General features: G+C 32.0%; 2 protein-coding genes across 8 annotated transcripts; one reads left to right on the forward strand and one right to left on the reverse strand.

Moving 5' to 3' along the window:
• The first annotated feature begins 3,468 nt into the window (after window positions 1-3,468).
• LOC123894866 (UDP-galactose transporter 1-like) lies at window positions 3,469-9,839 on the forward strand. 7 transcript variants are annotated; one of them, XM_045944945.1, is made up of 6 exons: window positions 3,469-3,629; window positions 3,663-3,779; window positions 5,587-5,836; window positions 5,917-6,124; window positions 8,755-8,986; window positions 9,287-9,839. In XM_045944945.1, exons 2-6 carry the CDS (start codon window positions 3,669-3,671, stop codon window positions 9,512-9,514), a joined length of 1,029 nt encoding a protein of 342 aa, XP_045800901.1. In that variant the 5' UTR covers window positions 3,469-3,629; window positions 3,663-3,668; the 3' UTR covers window positions 9,515-9,839. The 7 variants fall into 7 exon arrangements, with proteins under 7 accessions (XP_045800901.1, XP_045800903.1, XP_045800902.1 ...); XM_045944947.1 differs by having other exon boundaries at window positions 3,470-3,626; XM_045944946.1 differs by having other exon boundaries at window positions 3,470-3,623.
• A 597-nt stretch (window positions 9,840-10,436) lies between these two features.
• On the reverse strand, window positions 10,437-12,345 carry LOC123894868. Its single transcript, XM_045944953.1, has 3 exons — window positions 11,645-12,345; window positions 11,043-11,164; window positions 10,437-10,847 (listed from the first exon to the last, which is right to left on the reverse strand). The coding sequence occupies exons 1-3, from the start codon at window positions 12,041-12,043 to the stop codon at window positions 10,685-10,687; spliced, it is 684 nt and encodes a 227-aa protein (XP_045800909.1). The 5' UTR covers window positions 12,044-12,345; the 3' UTR covers window positions 10,437-10,684.
• Between the last annotated feature and the right edge of the window lie 6,192 nt (window positions 12,346-18,537).

The following is an 18,537-nucleotide window of genomic DNA, read 5'->3' on the forward strand; positions in this document are numbered from 1 at the left end:
CAAGTCAGAGATTAAATTCGTAACCTATATTAAGCTAGAAGAGACCTGCATCATTTCATCTAAATACTTTTGAGTTAATTAATATGGACCTTAGTTAAAGATATTTTAGTACAATTCCACTTTGGGTGGCACATAGTGTTGGTAATCCAAATACTACTACTATATTAATGCTTATGGTCGACCCTACAGAAGTATAAGGTGTGCTAAGAGGTCGACCTCCAATTTTTAGGGGCCTAGAAAAAATTTGTATGGTAATAGGTTTCTAAAAAAATAAACACGACACTGTTTTGGTAAGTCTAATAAGCTAACTTATAGTTTATTGGACTAGCCTTTAAGGTTGTTTGATAAAAATATTAAATGTTTGGTAATGAACTTCTCTAACTAGCTTATAGCATTTTTTGAGATGTTATTTCAATTAGCGTATGAGCTTATACCTTTTTACATTTTATTCCATATTTACCCATACTAACACTTACAAAAAAAAAAAACTACCCACTAACCATGTATTTTTATGTCATTTTAAACTTACAACAACTAAATTTGCCAAACACTTTAAGGGTCTGTTTGGCAAGCCAAAAAAACTAGATTTTAGCTTTTGTCTTATGGCTTATAAGCTAAAAGACGTGTTTGATAACAGTCTTTTTAGAAAGAGTTTTTAGCTTATTTTACTGACTTTTAGCTTCTTTTTCATAAGCTATTTCAAGTAGCTTCTGTGCTTATAGCTTCTAGCTTTTCATTTTTTCTTCCTCTTTTACCCTTGTTATTTTAACTAAAATTCACATTTACCCTTTATAATTTGTTATCATTAGAATTTAAAATAAAATAAGTAAATACATGTTTTAACGTTGCTTCTTTTAAAATCTCACACACACACACATATATATATATATAGTATGTTTTAATGTTGTCTTATTATCTATTTTATCAAATATGAAGGCTAAAACATATTATTTTTTTTATAAATTCATAAGTACGTACATTACTATAATTTTTTTGAAACAACGTACCTTACTATAATTAACCATTATACTATATTGTGAATATATTTTGTTGTTATTTTTTCATAAAGCATATCAACTGAAATGAAAATAATATTTTTAAAAAAAAATCAGCATATAAAAATTAGTTTAATAATAATATTTGAAAGATATATTTATTGAATTAATAAACTTAAAATATTGTACCAAAAAAATAAAATAAACTTAAAATATTAAATTCTAAATATCTTAAATAGTATTAATTTGATAAAAAAAATATTATTGAATTGAAGATGTCCTTTTATGTCATTTTACATTTATCAGTTAGTTGAACCGCTAATTTTACCAAACACTTCAATCAGCTAGAAGCTATCAGTCATCAGCCATAAGCTATCAGCTAGCTTATCAGCCAAAAGTTATTTTTGCCAAACAGGACCTAATTTTATTCTACTAATTTTTCAGCTATAAGCTACCAGCTATCAACTATAAGTTAATTTATCGGCTAACTTATAGCTTATTTTTACCAAACAGAATCTACATTACAAAAAAGAGCTAATAGTAACTATTGAGTAATGCTCACAGGAACTCTAATAGCAATCTTTTAATATGTAACTCTTTAATAAAACTCTTTTATACTTATATAGTTATTAGCTCTTTTTCACTAAGACGGATGAATTTTTAATTAATTGACTACTTGACAAAAATAAAAGAGTTTTATTAAAGAGAAAAAATAATTTTATCATTCTTTTTTACAAAAAAATAATTTTATCATTACAACTAAAAAAAAATATCAAATTAGTCTCAATCACGTGAAACTCTCAATTTACAAAAAATAATTTCTATCATCTATGTTTCTTTTCAAGAACCACCATAAAATAAAGACATTTAGGGGAAGGGTGCCGTTTTATGATCAAACTGACCTAAACCTCGGAACTCAAATGCTTTTGGACCCACAAAAACACAAACCCCCTAACATAATAAAAAGCTAATCGAGAACATAAACAGAATTAGGTTTTTATTTTATTTTTTAACTTTTTTCCGTGCAAGTAAAATCTAGAAATTTGAAAGAAAGTAAGCAAGCAAAATTTAATAAAAAATTGTTCATCCAAAATTGAATTTGTGTCTTCTAAACCATTTAATTTACAATTTTGTTTGTAAGTTAAAGAAATTTGTGGTTCCCAATAGGGCGCACATCACTCGACAAGTAGCTTGGATTCCACCAATGGCTCCGTGTTTGAAGTTGAATGTGGATCGTAGCTCTTTCGAAAATCCGGGTCGTGCTGGTTTTGGTGGTCTTATCCGCAATGATATTGGCGAATAGATGCATGATTTCTCCGGTTTTTGTGATCGTGCTTCTAACCTTTTGGCAGAGCTTTATGCTATTTTCAAAGGGCTTTAATTGGCTTGGGGCTTAGGCTACCGTACGATTAACTTGGAATCTGATTCTAAGTCAGCTATTGATCTCATCCTTGAAGATGACAATAATTTTCACCCTCACGCAATTGTTCTTGGTCAGATTCGTATCCTCCGAACGCGTAATTGGTCTTTATCTTTCTCTCATACTCTTAGAGAAGGGAATGAATGTGCTGATTGGTTGGCTAAATATGGTGCTCAGTCAGATGTTAATAGTAAGTTATGGACTTCTCCGCCTCCGCAAATAGCGCATGTGCTGCTTGCGGATGCAACGGGTGTCTTGAGGCAGCGTCCTCGTTAGTTTGTGTTGTTGTCTTTTTATTTTCCCCTTTATAAAAAAAAAAAAAAAAAGAAATTTGTGGTTCTTTTAAAATCTCAAATTTTATTTTTAATCTTTCTCAAAATTTTCATAAGTTTTCGTTTTCAATTGATTTTCACTATAATTTTTGGTCTCTGCTAGGTTAACTTGTGTAGTTTTAAATATTTTAAATTATTTATTATAGTTATATTTTTATTTTTATTTTTGTTTACGGTGAGTTGAGAATCAAATTCATGATCTATTACATACTACCTAAACCTCTTACCACTAGACCAAACCTAGTGACTTTTTATATTTTTTACATTATAGAAATTTTTATTCTAAAAGTTTAGAACTTTTAACAAGAAATAGATTAAATATGATTTTTTTAAGTTTTTTGTGTTTCAAAATTCATATTTCATTTATTTTTTTGCTAAAATATTCTAAATTTTTGTAGAAATATTTTTATAATACTATAAACATGCAAATAAAAACAGAGATAAAAAATCACGACGAATAACATCTAGATACATAATTAGAAAAGAAAATTTAAAATATTTATTGGATAAAATTTTCTAAGGTTTGAGAGAATCATAAATAAACTTGCTGAATTATATATATATTTTTTTAAATCAACAATTTACTTTGTTTTGTTTTTCTGTTTTGATAAAGACTTTGTTTTATTTTGTAACTTTATTAATTAATTAATTAAAATAAAAGCAGGCCATAATTTTCCAATGTGTGAGAGAAAATGACAAATAAAAACATTTGAAAAAGAAAGAATTTGTACAATAAAAAGGAACTCAAGAAAGAGAGAAGAAAGGTGTGAAGAAAGAGTAGAGGAGAGGATGCAAATTACATGACAAGAGAAAGAAACTGAGTTGAGTAGAACAACTCTTTCTCTTTCTTCTTCTTCTTCTTCTTCTTCTTCTTCTTCTTCTTCTTCTTCTTCTTCTTCTTCTTCTTCCTCTTCCTCTGTAATGGAAGAAACCTTTGTTTTCCAATGGACTGTAATCAGATCTCTCTTATCTATCCTTCAATGGTGGACTTTCAATGTTACCGTTATCATCATCAACAAGTGGATCTTCCAGGTTCATGTTTTCCATTTTTGGATAATAATTTTATTTCATTGTTAATTGACCCCCTTTTTTACGTTGTTGCTACTGCTATAAGAATTTCACTGTTAAACAAATGGTTTAGTTATTAAGAAACTGTTTAATTGAGCTTCAAAATGCTACGCGTTCTTAATTTTGTTTCAATTTGAATATTTTTAATTAAAAAATGAAAATTTATAAATTGTTATATGGTTAATTCACTTAATTGCATCAAATTTTGTAACTAACTGTTCTAAACTACATTAGAACACAAGAAATTGTGAATGTGATTCTAATTAAATTGAAAATTGGATCAATTCTTGTATATCTAAAATATCCAGTTCTTTGTTTTGATGGTCAAAAAAGGTCTTCTGGTTTTCTTAGATTGTACTCCCTCCGGCCTAGCAAATATCTACTTTTCAAATTTATTGTAGGGTTAAACAGTGTTTATGTCCCTGGAATGTTAGCGAATTTTGGTTTACCCCCTGTAATATATATTTTTTTCCAGTTATCCCCGTGCAATGTCAAGATTCTGTCATTTTAGCCCCTCGTTGAATATGTTGGCTTAAGATTCCGTTATTTTGCCCCCTCTAAAAATGTATCATTTTTTCCTATGGAAATTGGTTTTCTCCTTGTGTATCTAAAATATCCAATTGTTTGTTTGGATGGTCAAAAAAGGTCTTCTGGTTTTCTTAGATTGTACTCCCTCCGGACTAGCAAATATTTACTTTTCAAATTTATTGAATAATTGATGTATCCGGTCTTTAATATATACTAGATACATCAGTTATTCAATGAATCTAACACGTGAATATTTGCTTATAATTAGGGATGGCAATGGGCGCCCACGGGTGCGGGTTTGAGTGATACCAAACCCACACCCGAAATCAACACCCAAACCCAAACCCAAATCTGTTCGGGTGGCAAAACCACACCCACGCCCACACCCATTGGGTTCGGGTTTTTTACACCCAAACCCAAACCCACAACACATTTTGTACTACTTTGCAAATTTAAGCAAAACAAGGTAAATTTAAGCAAAAACAATGGAATTTAAACATATTGTCAATCACTTAGCAAAAACATAGGTTTAAAATTACAAGGGAATTTAAAATTACAAAATAGTCTTTCAAGAAATTAAATTACAACTAAACCAAAATTAAGTTCTTCCAACTTTCAAGCAAAATTCAAACACAATTTTGGTTTGTGGTTTGTGAAAAACCTAATTTTACTTTTACACTTATATATATATGTGGGGGTATTTAGGTAATTTTAACATGTTTCGGGTGGGTGTATGGGTTTCGGGTGTGGGTTTGAGTGATACCAAACCCACACCCATATTTTCGGGTGTCACCCAAACCCAGTCAATTCGGGTTTCGCCCGTTGACTTGGGTTTGGGTTCGGGTGGGTCTCACGGGTTAAGGGTGGGAGTATTCCTGGTTCCCATAAGTGAGATTTAGATCTATATTTAGAAGGGAGTTATTATTATTTTATTTTTTATGAGCAAGCAAAGGAAGGAGTTATATATTTAAAGGTATCTTTAATGATGGTAGTGAGGTCTAGAAAAAAAAATTGAGGACCTAAGCGATTCTACTCACTAGATTGTTTAGATCTCTTATTGTGAAGAAAAGATTTATCAATATTTACAACTTCTTCCACAATCCACATTGGTATTTAGGATTTCCACAATCCACATTGGTATTTAGGATTTCCACAATCATTACTTTAATCACCCAATAATCATTATCATGGTAAAGAATTGTATGGATTATAGCAAATATTTTATTTTATTTTCTATTTGCAGAAATTAGATTTCAAGTTTCCCCTATCAGTATCCTGTGTCCACTTTATCATCTCAGCCATTGGAGCATATGTAGTAATTAAGGTGTTGAAGCTTAAACCACTGATTACTGTTGACCCTGAAGATCGCGTGAAAAGAATCTTTCCAATGTCATTGGTGTTCTGTATTAACATAGTGCTGGGGAATGTGAGCCTACGATACATTCCAGTTTCGTTTATGCAGACAATAAAGTCATTCACACCCGCAACCACAGGTAAGGTTCGATAAAAGGTTTCGTAAGAGTTAATGTTTTACCTTGGGATATTTTCATCTGATTTTGGTGAACTTGCACAGTTGCTTTGCAATGGCTAGTGTGGAGGAAGCATTTTGACTGGCGTATTTGGGCCTCTCTTATACCCATTGTTGGAGGGATTCTTCTCACATCTGTTACAGAGATGAGCTTTAATATGTTTGGATTTTGTGCTGCCTTATTCGGCTGTTTGGCTACATCTACAAAGACTATCCTTGCAGAATCTCTTCTCCATGGATACAAATTTGACAGGTATCATTATTATGCTAACAATTTCTATTATTGTAACATCATATTTTGATTATCTTTCGTTTCTCTTTTTTTCTTTCTATCTAGTTTTCTGGATTTCCCCTATACAGACTATCCACTTCTCAGTTATTTTTGTGTCTGTAATACCTTTCTCTCCACTTCTCATTAAATTTTGAACCAATAGTAAGTATTATATTAAAACTAGGGACATCTATGGGTTCTGATAAGTTTGATTGCAGAAAGCCAGCAAATGTTATTCAAATCAGCACCTTTCAGGCATAACAACCAAATGTATTTTAAGCTATGATTCAAAATTTACTGAACTTACCTCCCACAAAATTGGCTTGCAATGGGTAGTTTTGTTAATATAGAAGGTCCACGATAGAACCTGGCTGAGTTCTAATGCAAATGTGGAAAATGATCCAGTAACGGAAGAGGTCCAATTATTGGGTCATTCCCCAACAAACAGGCCTACAATATGGAATGTTTTCTCTGGAAGAAATACCAAGAATCCTAGATCGTGTTAAGTAACAGGTAGCAGGTGGATAGGGAAATGAAGCCCTTGGGAAAGGAGGATACAAGGGAGGTGTATGCATGGAAAGAAGGCGGTGTGTTTCGTCAGCCGGGCACAGAATATTTTATGAGGAGCTTAGGCTCCGACGTTTCCTTGTCATTGTGTAGTCTCTTTGAGGTCTGTTTTAATTCGATAAACATTTCTTTGAATTGGTGCTGTCTAGGGTGAGGCACAAATAAATCATGATGCCTCACCAGAGTGCCATCAAATTGAAATTGCAAAATACTCATTCTTTCATTTATTATTTGTTTCTCCCATGCCTCTCCTTTACATGTCTAGATTTTGTTAAGAGAATCTTTGCATCTTCGCCAACCTTCCCATCAATCGCTACCTTCCAACAATGACCACCAATCTACACCGAACATCTAAATGGTTACTCAGCCTATTTGTGGGGATAAAGCCCACAACTCAGTGTCCTACCATCCCCCCTTCAATCCATGATAGTTTGATTCCACTACCGCTGATTATTATTAAACCATGTCTATAACAAAATCAAAATTCCATGGCTAAAAATTTAAATGATCGGGAATTCTAGCTCCTGCCTTAGTTTCTTACCAATGATGACACACTGTTGGAGGACATCAATAATAACACCACTCTACCTTGAATCCCAAGAGGGATGAGGAAATCCATTTTGACTCCGTTTCGAGGACACTGATTTCCCTACCTCAATCCCCCAGTAGAGTTTATGATGGGGTCTGACAAGGCCTAGAGGGACGAGAAAAGCACATGGCTGAGTTAACTTGTTTCGAACTTGGTATAAACAATCATGTCTTTCGGTTTCATTTTCAGCAAAAGGCATCTCCTTAAAATGGGACTTGGGAATAGTGTAGAAAACCAGCTTCTCAGCAACCCCATTGTCAATTGCATTGAGATTCTCTTCATCCTGTTGTGTGAGGATGACTTGGATCCCATAATAAATCGTTGTCGCAGATGACCGATAACTTCAAATAGAGTTGTCCTGGCGGCGGCGGCATGTGTAATGTGTAGTTTTCAGGATTTTAGGTTCAGTGGTGCTGGCGGTGCTAGTGAGAGTGTAATTTCCCGAACCATCACAAGGGCTTGGTTTTGAGGACGAGGTAGAAATGACATTGCCTCTCATCAAGCCGAAAAAATCAATGTGGAGAACTCAGAGAAGATTGGGGATTGGGTTGTAGTTCGAAAAAGTTTATATCATTTAAAACCATATTTCTTAATTTTATAATTGATATATCCAATAATATTTAATAATGGACCACTGGTGAGGCTCCTACGATGGTACCTCCCTGTCTGAACCAGAATTCTTCTATTCTGGGTTTCTATCAGTCCTCTACATAGTGAATGTAAATTTGTAATCATTGATGATCAATGTTTGTGTTACACTGTAATATTATAATAGAGAAATGCTCTGTAATATCGACAAAATACAATTGCACATGCATCATACTGACAAATAAAATAAGCAGATGTTTTTCTTGTAAAAACCAGGCTGGTTTAACCTATGCTGCTGGGTATAAAACTATCAAACCCATTGAATGGACCAACTTGTGTTAGAAATTGCCCAACCATATATTTTGAAAGATGAACTTTTGGAAAATACTTGTCTTTTTCATGTTTGCATTCAAATGTTTCAATATTTGCACCGCAGTGAAATGCAATAGTGTCGCATCGAATCAAATGTCCTATTCTATCATATATTACCATCACAGTGGTAAAATGCAATACTGTTGCATTTTGTATTATGCTTTTTGGATGCCTGTGTCCCACTCTTTTCTCCAAACCAACTGTCTCCTAGGTAGACCTACCTGTGTGTCAAATGATCTTTTAATTCATTTTTTTGAAAAGGAATAATTTTTTAATTCATTGTTGCAGGATTTTTTTTCTTAATTTTCTGTTCATCTTTATCCTTGCATACTAGACTTTTTCTCAATTATTACTTCTCTTCACCTTTTATTCCATGCGTTTGTCTTAGGCATGCTTTACTTTGTTCTACTCATGTGCCTGTGTTGATTTATATGAATTGCTTTGCCATGTTTTTTCTGCAGTACACAATCTAATTTTCTTTTCATGTTATCTTTAGCATAAACACGGTTTATTACATGGCTCCTTATGCGACTATGATATTGGTGGTTCCTGCCATGGTACTTGAAGGCAATGGAGTTCTTGAATGGCTAAATACTCATCCATATCCTTGGGCGGCCCTCATCATTATTTTTAGTTCTGGGGTGTTGGCTTTCTGTCTTAACTTCTCCATTTTTTACGTGATCCACTCCACCACTGCTGTAACATTTAACGTCGCTGGGAACCTTAAGGTGAGATCTATAAGACAATGTTTCAAACCACAAACTATATTTTTCTGTCTTTTAACATTCAAGTTCTCCTGGTCGATAATTGGTTTCAATTCATGGTTTCATCATTCAATTTACCCAATATCTTCATTCTGCAACGTTGCATATTAGTCACCAAATGCATTGTTGGTTCTGTTACTAGATTATTGAATGAATGTCAAGATAGTATTGTGGGTTGGTAATGGTAAAAGGAAACTACGATATGTTAGTAGTTATTTTTGCATTTTTGAAATTAACCAGAATCCTGTTTTTGCGTTTTCGCAGGTTGCGGTTGCTGTCCTTGTTTCTTGGCTGATATTTAGGAACCCAATTTCATATTTAAATGCTGTTGGGTGTGCCATCACTCTTGTGGGTTGTACATTCTATGGTTATGTTAGGCACTTGCTCTCCCAACAGCCACCAGTTCCAGGAACTCCTCGAACACCAAGAACCCCTCGGAGTAAAATGGAGTCGCTTCCACTTGTAAATGATAAATTAGAAAATAAGGTCTAATTTTCTTAGCTACATATAATATATGATGTTTCTCCTGTCATTTGGAAGGTAATTATAGCAATAGGTATAAAAAAATATGAAAGTGAGTTTGGTTATTTAATGTGTTAGAATACACCAAAAGTTTTAATACAAGATTCTTTCTTGTTTCTTTAACCCCCCATCTTTGTCAATTCTCTTGTCTTAGCATAGAGTTTTATGGGTTGTATGTAGCCCACGGGCGATGATTGTTAAGTTATTGTTTTTTTTTTTGTGATTTTGTAATTGCAAATGAGTTGGACTTATCATACCTAACAGTAATTTGTCCATTAGTGTTTCTAAATTCTAATGCATGTGATACAATCGTACGGAAATGGATTAGGTGTCAAATTTTCGGTATAGTCGTTTAATAGCCGTCCGATCAAACAAATGCAGTCAATAAATATAATTTTTAAATCATGACCGTTCAATCTTGATCGGATGGCTATAAATAGGGCGATTGCACAACTGCACCAAAAAACCAACTACATGACTACAATCGTACAAATGTAGTTTTAGCATTAAATTGATGCTGGATACTTATTTCCATACTTTGTAGTTGTAGGTAGTACAATAGCCAGTACAATCACTAATGTGTTGCAATGAATAACATACCTAACAGTAATAATTCTAACATATTTGAGTTTCAACTTCAAATTTTCTGTTTCAATTTCAATGCTTCTTATCAGTGTTGATTTGTCCATTAGTGTTTCAAATGCTTGTAATTTGCAACTAATATATAGTGTTGGCATTAAATGGATGCAGGTTACTTATTTATCAGATCAGATTGTAGTACAGTTACCAGCACATTACTAATGTGCTACAGTGAATTTTTTTTCTTCTAGATCCTACACTACAGAATCATCTACCCAAAAATATAATGAAAAAATTGCTCACATCACAAGAATGGCCAAGTTTATGATTTTCAAACATGTAGTTGGGGTGACAATTACCATAGTGCCTAAAAATCACAAGACTTATTACATTAGTAAAAGTAGGATATATAGTTAGAATTAATTAGTTACATGGTGAGGTAGATTATACTAGATACTAGATGAGAATCCAAATATAGAAGTTAATTTATTTCCTCAGTTAACCCCTTTTATGAGATCTAAACTAGTAAGCACTAGTGCTAGCTAGCAGATTAACTATAATCTAAGCCAAAAGCCAGAAGTTCTTCTGCCACCTGGTGCTGATAAGGTAGCCATTATTGCCCTTGCTTCTCTTCCTTACTCCTATAGTCAAGCACTCTGCATTATTGATACAGTACTCCACAAACTCTTCTGTGCTGCTGCAGCTGCTACTGCTTCCACAAAGACTGTAAACAGTAATGAAATACAAACACAGTCATTTAGTAACAAGAGAAATTTTGAAAGTGAGATACAAATTGGTAAAGTAGGAAATTAACATTAATTAAAGTGACATTAATATTCATTTTATATGATCAAGCTTATTAAGATCTCATGGACAAAAGGATGCAAATTGAAGGTGTTTTGGATGATATGACTCTTACCAGCTAAAGAAAGAAGATGGCTTCTTTTGGCCTAGTACCAAGATAGAGGCCTCCAATTTCTTAACTTGGCTCATCACTGTGGCAAGTTTTGGTCCTTGAATTACAAGTGCTTCAACTTCCACCTATGTCATACCATAAGATTAATGGGACAAAAAAGGAAGACATGTTAAAACTTAAAAAGAAAAAGCTGAAATTAAAACAAAGGACCAGTGCATGCAGCTAATAATTCAGACACTATTATTACCATCTAAAGAATAGAAAAGTTGGAAAAACAATTAATTTCAAAGGAAATATTAGTTGAAAAGGTAAATGAAGTAGTACTACTACTAAGTATCTTAATTCCAACTTAATTAAAACTTTTTAAACAACATTTAAAATTCATAGAATTTTGTAAGTCAAGATCTACAAAGTAAATGAAACTAGAGAAAATCAACAAAGCATATGTTTGGTATCACGGTGGATAAGCTGAAATCACGGTGACTTCACAAAAGCTACACTATGTGGCTTTGGAAAAATCCCGACCATGATTGACATACACACCGTCATACCAAGCATAGACAAAATCTAATTGAATTGAAGAAAAAATAACTTAACCAAGTTACCTCTGGCTTGCAATCCTTGCAAATGGAACCAAGATGATTAACAAGATAAGTAGGAGAATAAGATTCAGAAGCAGATTGTGGAGAAACAATGTTAAGCAAAGTTAACAAGTCACCCTTATTAACAACATGAGTAAGAGCCCAAATCATTGCATGTTTAGAATGAGAAGTTCCATCAACAATAACCATAACTCTTTTCCTTACTATAATTCCACTACTCTCTTCATTTCCATACATGTTAATGTTAAAACCTTCCATTTGATTAAGATTTGTCTCACAAGACAATCCTAAACTATTGTTGTTGTATGTGTTTTTACTACTACTACTCCACCTATTTGATGTTGATTTCCAAGTTTCTTTAGAACTTAACTGTCTCAAAAATGAAGATGAAGAACTTGGCATTTTCACAAAGTGTTGTGTGTTATTTATGTAATGTAACCACACATGTAACAATTATTGCTAGTTGAATATAGATGGAAATGGGAGGGTAGAGTGCTAGAGTGTAGCAGAGGTTTTGTTTGGCAGATTATTACTTACTATTGCTGGGAAAACAGAACTACTACAGGAAAGAAAAAGAGAGAGAGAGAGAGAGAGAGAGAGAGAGAGAGAGAGAGAGAGAGGTAATGTAGTAAATTGCACAAGTTTTATTTTTTGTGCAGATTAAAGTGTCACGGGAATCTGTGGTCTGATTTGTGTATCATGGAAAACTAGATCTTTGTGAAATCTCTATCATGTATTTAAGATTCCTTTGTACAATGTACTAATTACATGGTTTTATCATTGTAATCTTTCTTTTTTATGATAGATTTTGGTCATTATAATCTGACTTGTATAATTATGGTCCATACAATAATTATAATCTGGCTCATAATAATAATAATAATAATAATAATAATAAAAAACAAAAGTTACACATAACATATGATGGGTTATGTACCAAAAAAATAAGATGGGTTAAATAACTCATGTCACATGATGCACATGATGTAAAGTGGTCCATCAATAAAGATCAATGTCATTACTACTAGTTACTTAGATCAGTATAAATTTGGATTTTGTGGAGTTTGATCATAGATTAGGATATCTTGATCCGATCAATATCGAACTGTTAATATTTTCAAATTTAGACCGTCTAATTTTAATCAAATAATCTATATATAATCATCTGGAGTATATGGTGCAACCACTCTTTTCGACCCCATACAATGTACTCTTTTATAGGAGTATGTGTATAGAGAGAGACCATATTTTGATGAGCAAAGGCATGCGCATAGATCTAAAATTCAACATTTGCATACATATGCTCATGAGGTTATATATTTTCAATTTTGATATAGGAGTAGTAGTTAAAAATCATTTTTTTTTTATAAAATAAAATACTTAATACTACTTGTTTTTAGTTCAAATACGAAAAATTAATTATCCTTGTCATGTTGTATCCTTCTATACTTTTTATGATTTTAACCAAATAATCAATCAATGCCCCAAGTAGAGCTAACGTAAGGGAAGCATCATAGATGCATTTAGAATATGGAGTGTATAGTAATAGTACCATTAAGTTTGTTCTGAAATTAATTTTTACACCTTCCGTCCCAATTTGATTGACACAGTTGACTATTTCACGCATGTCAATGTATAATTTTGATGATTAATATTTTTAATTGTATAATAGTAAAAATTATAAAAATATGATATTTTAATAATACTCATCGAGACGAATCAAACAACATTTTATATGTTAATATTTATTTTTGTTTATTAGCAGAAAAATAAGGTCAAAACAATATGTGTGAATACTGAATAGGACACAACAGTCAACTGTGTCAATCAAATTGAGACGGAGAGAGTAATAAATTAACTAAAAATCTTTAGTAATAAAAAACGCTGATGTGTCATGATTGGTTTATTTATTTTTGAGGATGCTAGCTTTAATTCCATTGTTCTAGTTTTTTGTTGAAGATTGGTATGATTTTTAAGTTTTCACCATTTTAGCAAGCTTCGGTGAGACAACCTCACCTTCCAAAAATAAAATCAATTTATTGTCTTTGAGATCTGAGCAAATAGACATGGATCAAATAATTAAATTTTATCATAAGAAAATATAAAATAATCATAATTTTTTTTTTGACAAAAAAATAAACATAAAATTGTTATTAGATGATACAGTAGTGTACTACTAACACGTTAATAAAAAATCTTACTATCAATCGTCATCCTTTGCTGGGTATAAACAATAAACATAATCAACGTAATTAAATAACAGTATAATTGAATGATAGTACTAATATTTCACTGCACCAATTTTTTAAAATATACAGGAGTAATAAAAAAAAAGGTTTCTTTACTTCTCATTCACTCGTTTCAGAAGTCAGACGGGAGTAAAGAATCCGGACCTGCCAACTTATTAATGTTATTATAATAAATATAATCATTTTTTTTTATTAATTCTCTAGTTATTGAGAGAACATGGTACGTGGTTCGATTATCACGGAAGGTCAAAACTCTAATAGAGAGAATAAAAAAGATTGTGAGGTACAGCGTTGAGATTGCCTACTAAAGATGTAGAAAATGAGTCCAAGTTGTTACAGAGATTGTGCCACTTAGTATTCGTAGTAGTACTCAAGATTGATTTCGGACTATTTATGATATCCACATCATTGCTTGCTCTCTTTGACGCTGGACTGTATTGTTCGAAAGAGTCTTTTTGTTTGTTGTTCATTGTAGTGACTGGTTGGTTTTTGGATCAGTTTTATGTTGATGATTGGTCCTTTCATCAAAATATGGTCTTTTAATTAGTCTCTTATTAGGATTAATTAGAATTTTTTTTTTTTGACAGGAAACTAATTTCATTATTCAAATCGTGGCAATAAATCAAATGCCACAACAGCTTCGATACAAGGAGGAGTTTCCTCGATCCATATGAAATTAGACAAATTAGAAATAGCAAATTTTGCTAAATAGTGAGCAACTTGATTAGCTTATCTCCTAACATGTGCAATAACAATGTTATTAAAACTAGAAATTAGATTAGAGCACTCCAAAATAATGGTTCCCAAGTAATTATGTTGCATATTGTCACTGTTGAAAGATACAACCACATTAGCAGAATTTGAATTAATCTCCACATCTTTAAATAGCATGTCTTTGGCGAATTCCATTCCTAGCAAAAGTGTCATACCTTCAGCCACATCTGAGTCCAGAACAATTGGTCGGCACCGGCAGCCAGCAGCCATCACCACCCCATTTGAGTCTCTCACAACAGCCGCAAGACCCCAATATAATTACCATCTTCCGTTGGACCAGCAGCGTCCACATTCAATTTGTAACGACATGAGATAGGCGGCACCCACCTCACAGCAGACTGCGGCACAAAAATAGGGGCTGAATTCTGATTCGACAAAAAATCTGTAGAATTGTTGAACTAGAAAATTGAATCCATTGCTTTCCTATTTACCGTTTCAACCTTCGGGAGAGTAATGCCATCAAAACATCTTTTGTTCCTTAGAGTCCATATTTCATAACACATCGCAAACACCATTTGGAGAGTAGAGTTATCTTCTTGTTTCACAGTTTGCTCTAGCCAACTAATAAAGGAAATTTGATACTCGTCAGACTTGTTAAAATTCACCGCAAGAGGTGACATGAACCAGACTGCTTTAGTCCATTCACACCCCATAAAAAGATGCTCAATAGTTTCTTGTTGTTGATCACACAAACAACATAGAGGGGAACAATTAATTCTTCTTTTAAAAAGAGAAGATTTAAAATAATATGTCATGAAATAAACTTCACCTCCCAAAGTTTCTTCCAAACATCTCCATCAAAAGAGTTATAGGATCGATTTGTTCAATTGTTCGAATTTTCTATTTATTTTTTTGTTGACTCACTAAGGTTGGGTTAATTACATCTCCCAATTTTTGTATATGTTTTTTTTTTTCCTTTTTTTTATTAATATATAGGGAGACGAGAAAGTCTTCTATAGGCACAACCCCAAATAATATTTGTTAGGCACATTTACAAGAAATATAAAAAATAATAATAATAAAGAGAAAATGGAAGTGGTATAAATTAATGTGATAATTTTATTTTAATTTTTTTGATTTTTGTGTGCGTCTAAAGCTTGTGCCCAAGTACATATTTGTCTAAGGAGATATAGGCAAAGGATGGGGTGAAACACATTTTGTCCCCTGATGTCTAGACGATCTTCACTTTAAAAAAAAATCTAATTTCAACTCTTAAACCACTTTTCTCCATTTATTTTAAATTATAAAATTCTTTAATTTTATATTTTAAGGGTGTAAATGTAACCCATTATTTCCTCAAATGTGTTTCCCCTTGAGAGGATCATCATCCCTAAAATTTGTAGTTTGTTTAAATCACGGCAACAACTTTTTTTAAGGTATCGTTTGGCCCAACATTTTTTAAATTTATGTAAACAGTTTATGTAATATAAATTATGTTTTATGATATTTTATAAGTTCACACTAGTAAAAATTGTAATTTTATAAGCTATTTTATCATAAACTACCTGACAAACTTATAATAATATATAAAAATTGCATAAGTTGTTTGCATAAGCTCTAAATAAGAGGAGAAAAAGTCAGGTCAAACGATACCTTAATATAAGAGGAAGTTTACTTTTTAGATACATTAAAATAGTATATCTAAATTAGATACATTAATATTTCAATATATCTAAAAAATGAATTTCCTCTTATATTAAGAACAGTGGACTAAATTTTGTGACAGTAGACTAAAGAAAAAAAAAATGTAATAACAAGTTTGAAAATTAAAAAATAATGTAATGAATTATGTATGCAGAGATATAAAGAAATGATGTCAGAAAGGAATAGAGAGCCTCGTGAATTGGGTTTTGTTTTTTGTTTGGTATCGAGTAAGTGATGACGACTGAGTTAAGTGCTTTGATCACAACTCAGTACTCTGTACTTCCAAATAATTGCTCCCGTCTAGCTCGCTGAACTAACTCAAGCACAAACACAAACACTCAACTCAATGTTACAGTACAATGGAAAATTCAATATACAACTTAGCCCACGGAAATAGAGTACATTGCACTAACTGAGTCAACATACCAGCCGTCCGATTTAAATTAGTTGTTGAGATTAATTGCAATCGTTCGATTTAAAAATAATGGTTGTGATTTAAACTACTGAAAAATTGTGCCAAATATTACTGCCAGGCCCAGTCCTATGGAGTGTGCAAAAGTGAACTACCCCATAGACCCTCAAACAATGGGCCTCTAATTTTTCATATGTGTATTAAAAAATAATAATAACTAAATTTAATAAAAATTTAATAGAATTGGCTTGAGACCTGGGAGTGTGTTCCTCTTAAAGTTTGAGGTTCAATTTTCTCTGGCGCCAATTTGAGTGGGCTAATTTAGCTTCTTTTTCAAAAAAAAAAAAATTTAATAAAATTTAATAGACACGTTTTTTATTTTATAAGTAACTCTGCATACTTTTAACGTTGCAAAAAAAAAAACTTTGCATACTATATAAAAAAAAGTAATTTTGCAGCGGATTATACGAAAAGAAGTAAAATTACTAAAAAAAAAAATTATAAACAAGCAACACTTTGTATTCAAATACAAACCCCAAATATTTATTAAGAAACTCGAACGCTTAAAAATTAGCAACATTACCATATTATTCTGAAAATGAGTATTATAATAATTTTAAAATAAATAAATTAATAAAAGTACATGCATAATAAAAGTGAAAAGTGTGAAACACAATAACGGGAAGAGAAAGAACACTCTTTTTAAATATTTGAAGATTGATAATGATATTAGCCTCATGTTGTATTTGATCTTATTTACAATAATGACTATTTTAATAGTTTTATTACTAAGATTATTTTTCATGTTATTTATGTTGGAAATTTGAGAATATTTCAAAAGTTTAAATTAACATGTGTCTCATAATTTAAGTGAGAAATCGAGAAATATATTTTATTAAAAATAATTTATATTCTATTATATTTATTTAAATTTTTTATCTAAATTGACTTAGTCTTTTCACATGGGATTTCCTATTTTATTGTAACACTAATATCTAATGGTTACATGTTTTGCTTTAATTTAGGGAATTAAGCATATAATTAATCGTGCTTTTATTTTGATAACGGTTGGAACAATCCTAATTAATAGGCTTGATTGTTTTACCTATAGAAAGGTTTTTACGGGACAATATATATATGGTCATGAGTTTTGGTAAAAGAAAAAAGTGGAAGAAACTTTATGTATACATAACATTCACTTTCATGATTGTTTCATAATACTCCCTCCGGTCCTTTTTATAAGAAACACTTTGGAATTTTTATTTGGTCCTTTTTATAAGAAACACTTTGACACAATTCCATTTGTACCCTTATTAAATACAATCAAATAATTCATTATAATGCTAGTGCATTAATTAGAGAAGTCTATTTCCCATACTAGTCAAAGGTTAGTTTTGGAATATAACATAAAATGATAGAATCATTAATGAGAAAATTTACCTTCCTTGGTCTGTGTGATTTTGTCAAAGTATTTCTTATAATAAGGACCGGAGGGAGTAAGATAAAATATATTTTCTATACAATGTCTGAGTTACCTACCTTGTTAATATTCTCGTGTCTTGATAGCCTCGGTATGTTTATCACCTAGAAGAACCGGTTGTATTCTGGGGGAGTTGCGCAATATATGCGGATAATTTCTTAGTTCAGTGATTACACGCCTCCGGTTATTTGTTTTTCAGCCATTCGCGCCAACAATCTAAGGAATTATGGCTGAAGATGGTTACGGCAATGGCAACAAGGTTGAGGTTGATGGCTTCGCTTCTCCCACAGTTATTGGCACTCCAATTGATGGTCATCTACACTACCGATGTGGTTCT

This window comes from Trifolium pratense, linkage group LG7, assembly GCF_020283565.1.
Source record: "Trifolium pratense cultivar HEN17-A07 linkage group LG7, ARS_RC_1.1, whole genome shotgun sequence".
Lineage (NCBI taxonomy): Eukaryota > Viridiplantae > Streptophyta > Magnoliopsida > Fabales > Fabaceae > Trifolium > Trifolium pratense.

Bases quoted from the DNA above. Each gene is read 5' to 3' on its own strand.
- LOC123894866 (XM_045944945.1), top strand. From the start codon at position 3,669: ATGGAAGAAACCTTTGTTTTCCAATGGACTGTAATCAGATCTCTCTTA. The intron at 3,780-5,586 runs GTTCATGTTTTC...TTCTATTTGCAG, and splicing joins TCAACAAGTGGATCTTCCAG to AAATTAGATTTCAAGTTTCC. The intron at 6,125-8,754 runs GTATCATTATTA...TGTTATCTTTAG, and splicing joins CATGGATACAAATTTGACAG to CATAAACACGGTTTATTACA.
- LOC123894868 (XM_045944953.1), bottom strand. From the start codon at position 12,043: ATGCCAAGTTCTTCATCTTCATTTTTGAGACAGTTAAGTTCTAAAGAA. The intron at 11,165-11,644 runs GTAACTTGGTTA...GGTATGACATAG, and splicing joins GCAAGGATTGCAAGCCAGAG to GTGGAAGTTGAAGCACTTGT. The intron at 10,848-11,042 runs GTAAGAGTCATA...TACTGTTTACAG, and splicing joins CCATCTTCTTTCTTTAGCTG to TCTTTGTGGAAGCAGTAGCA.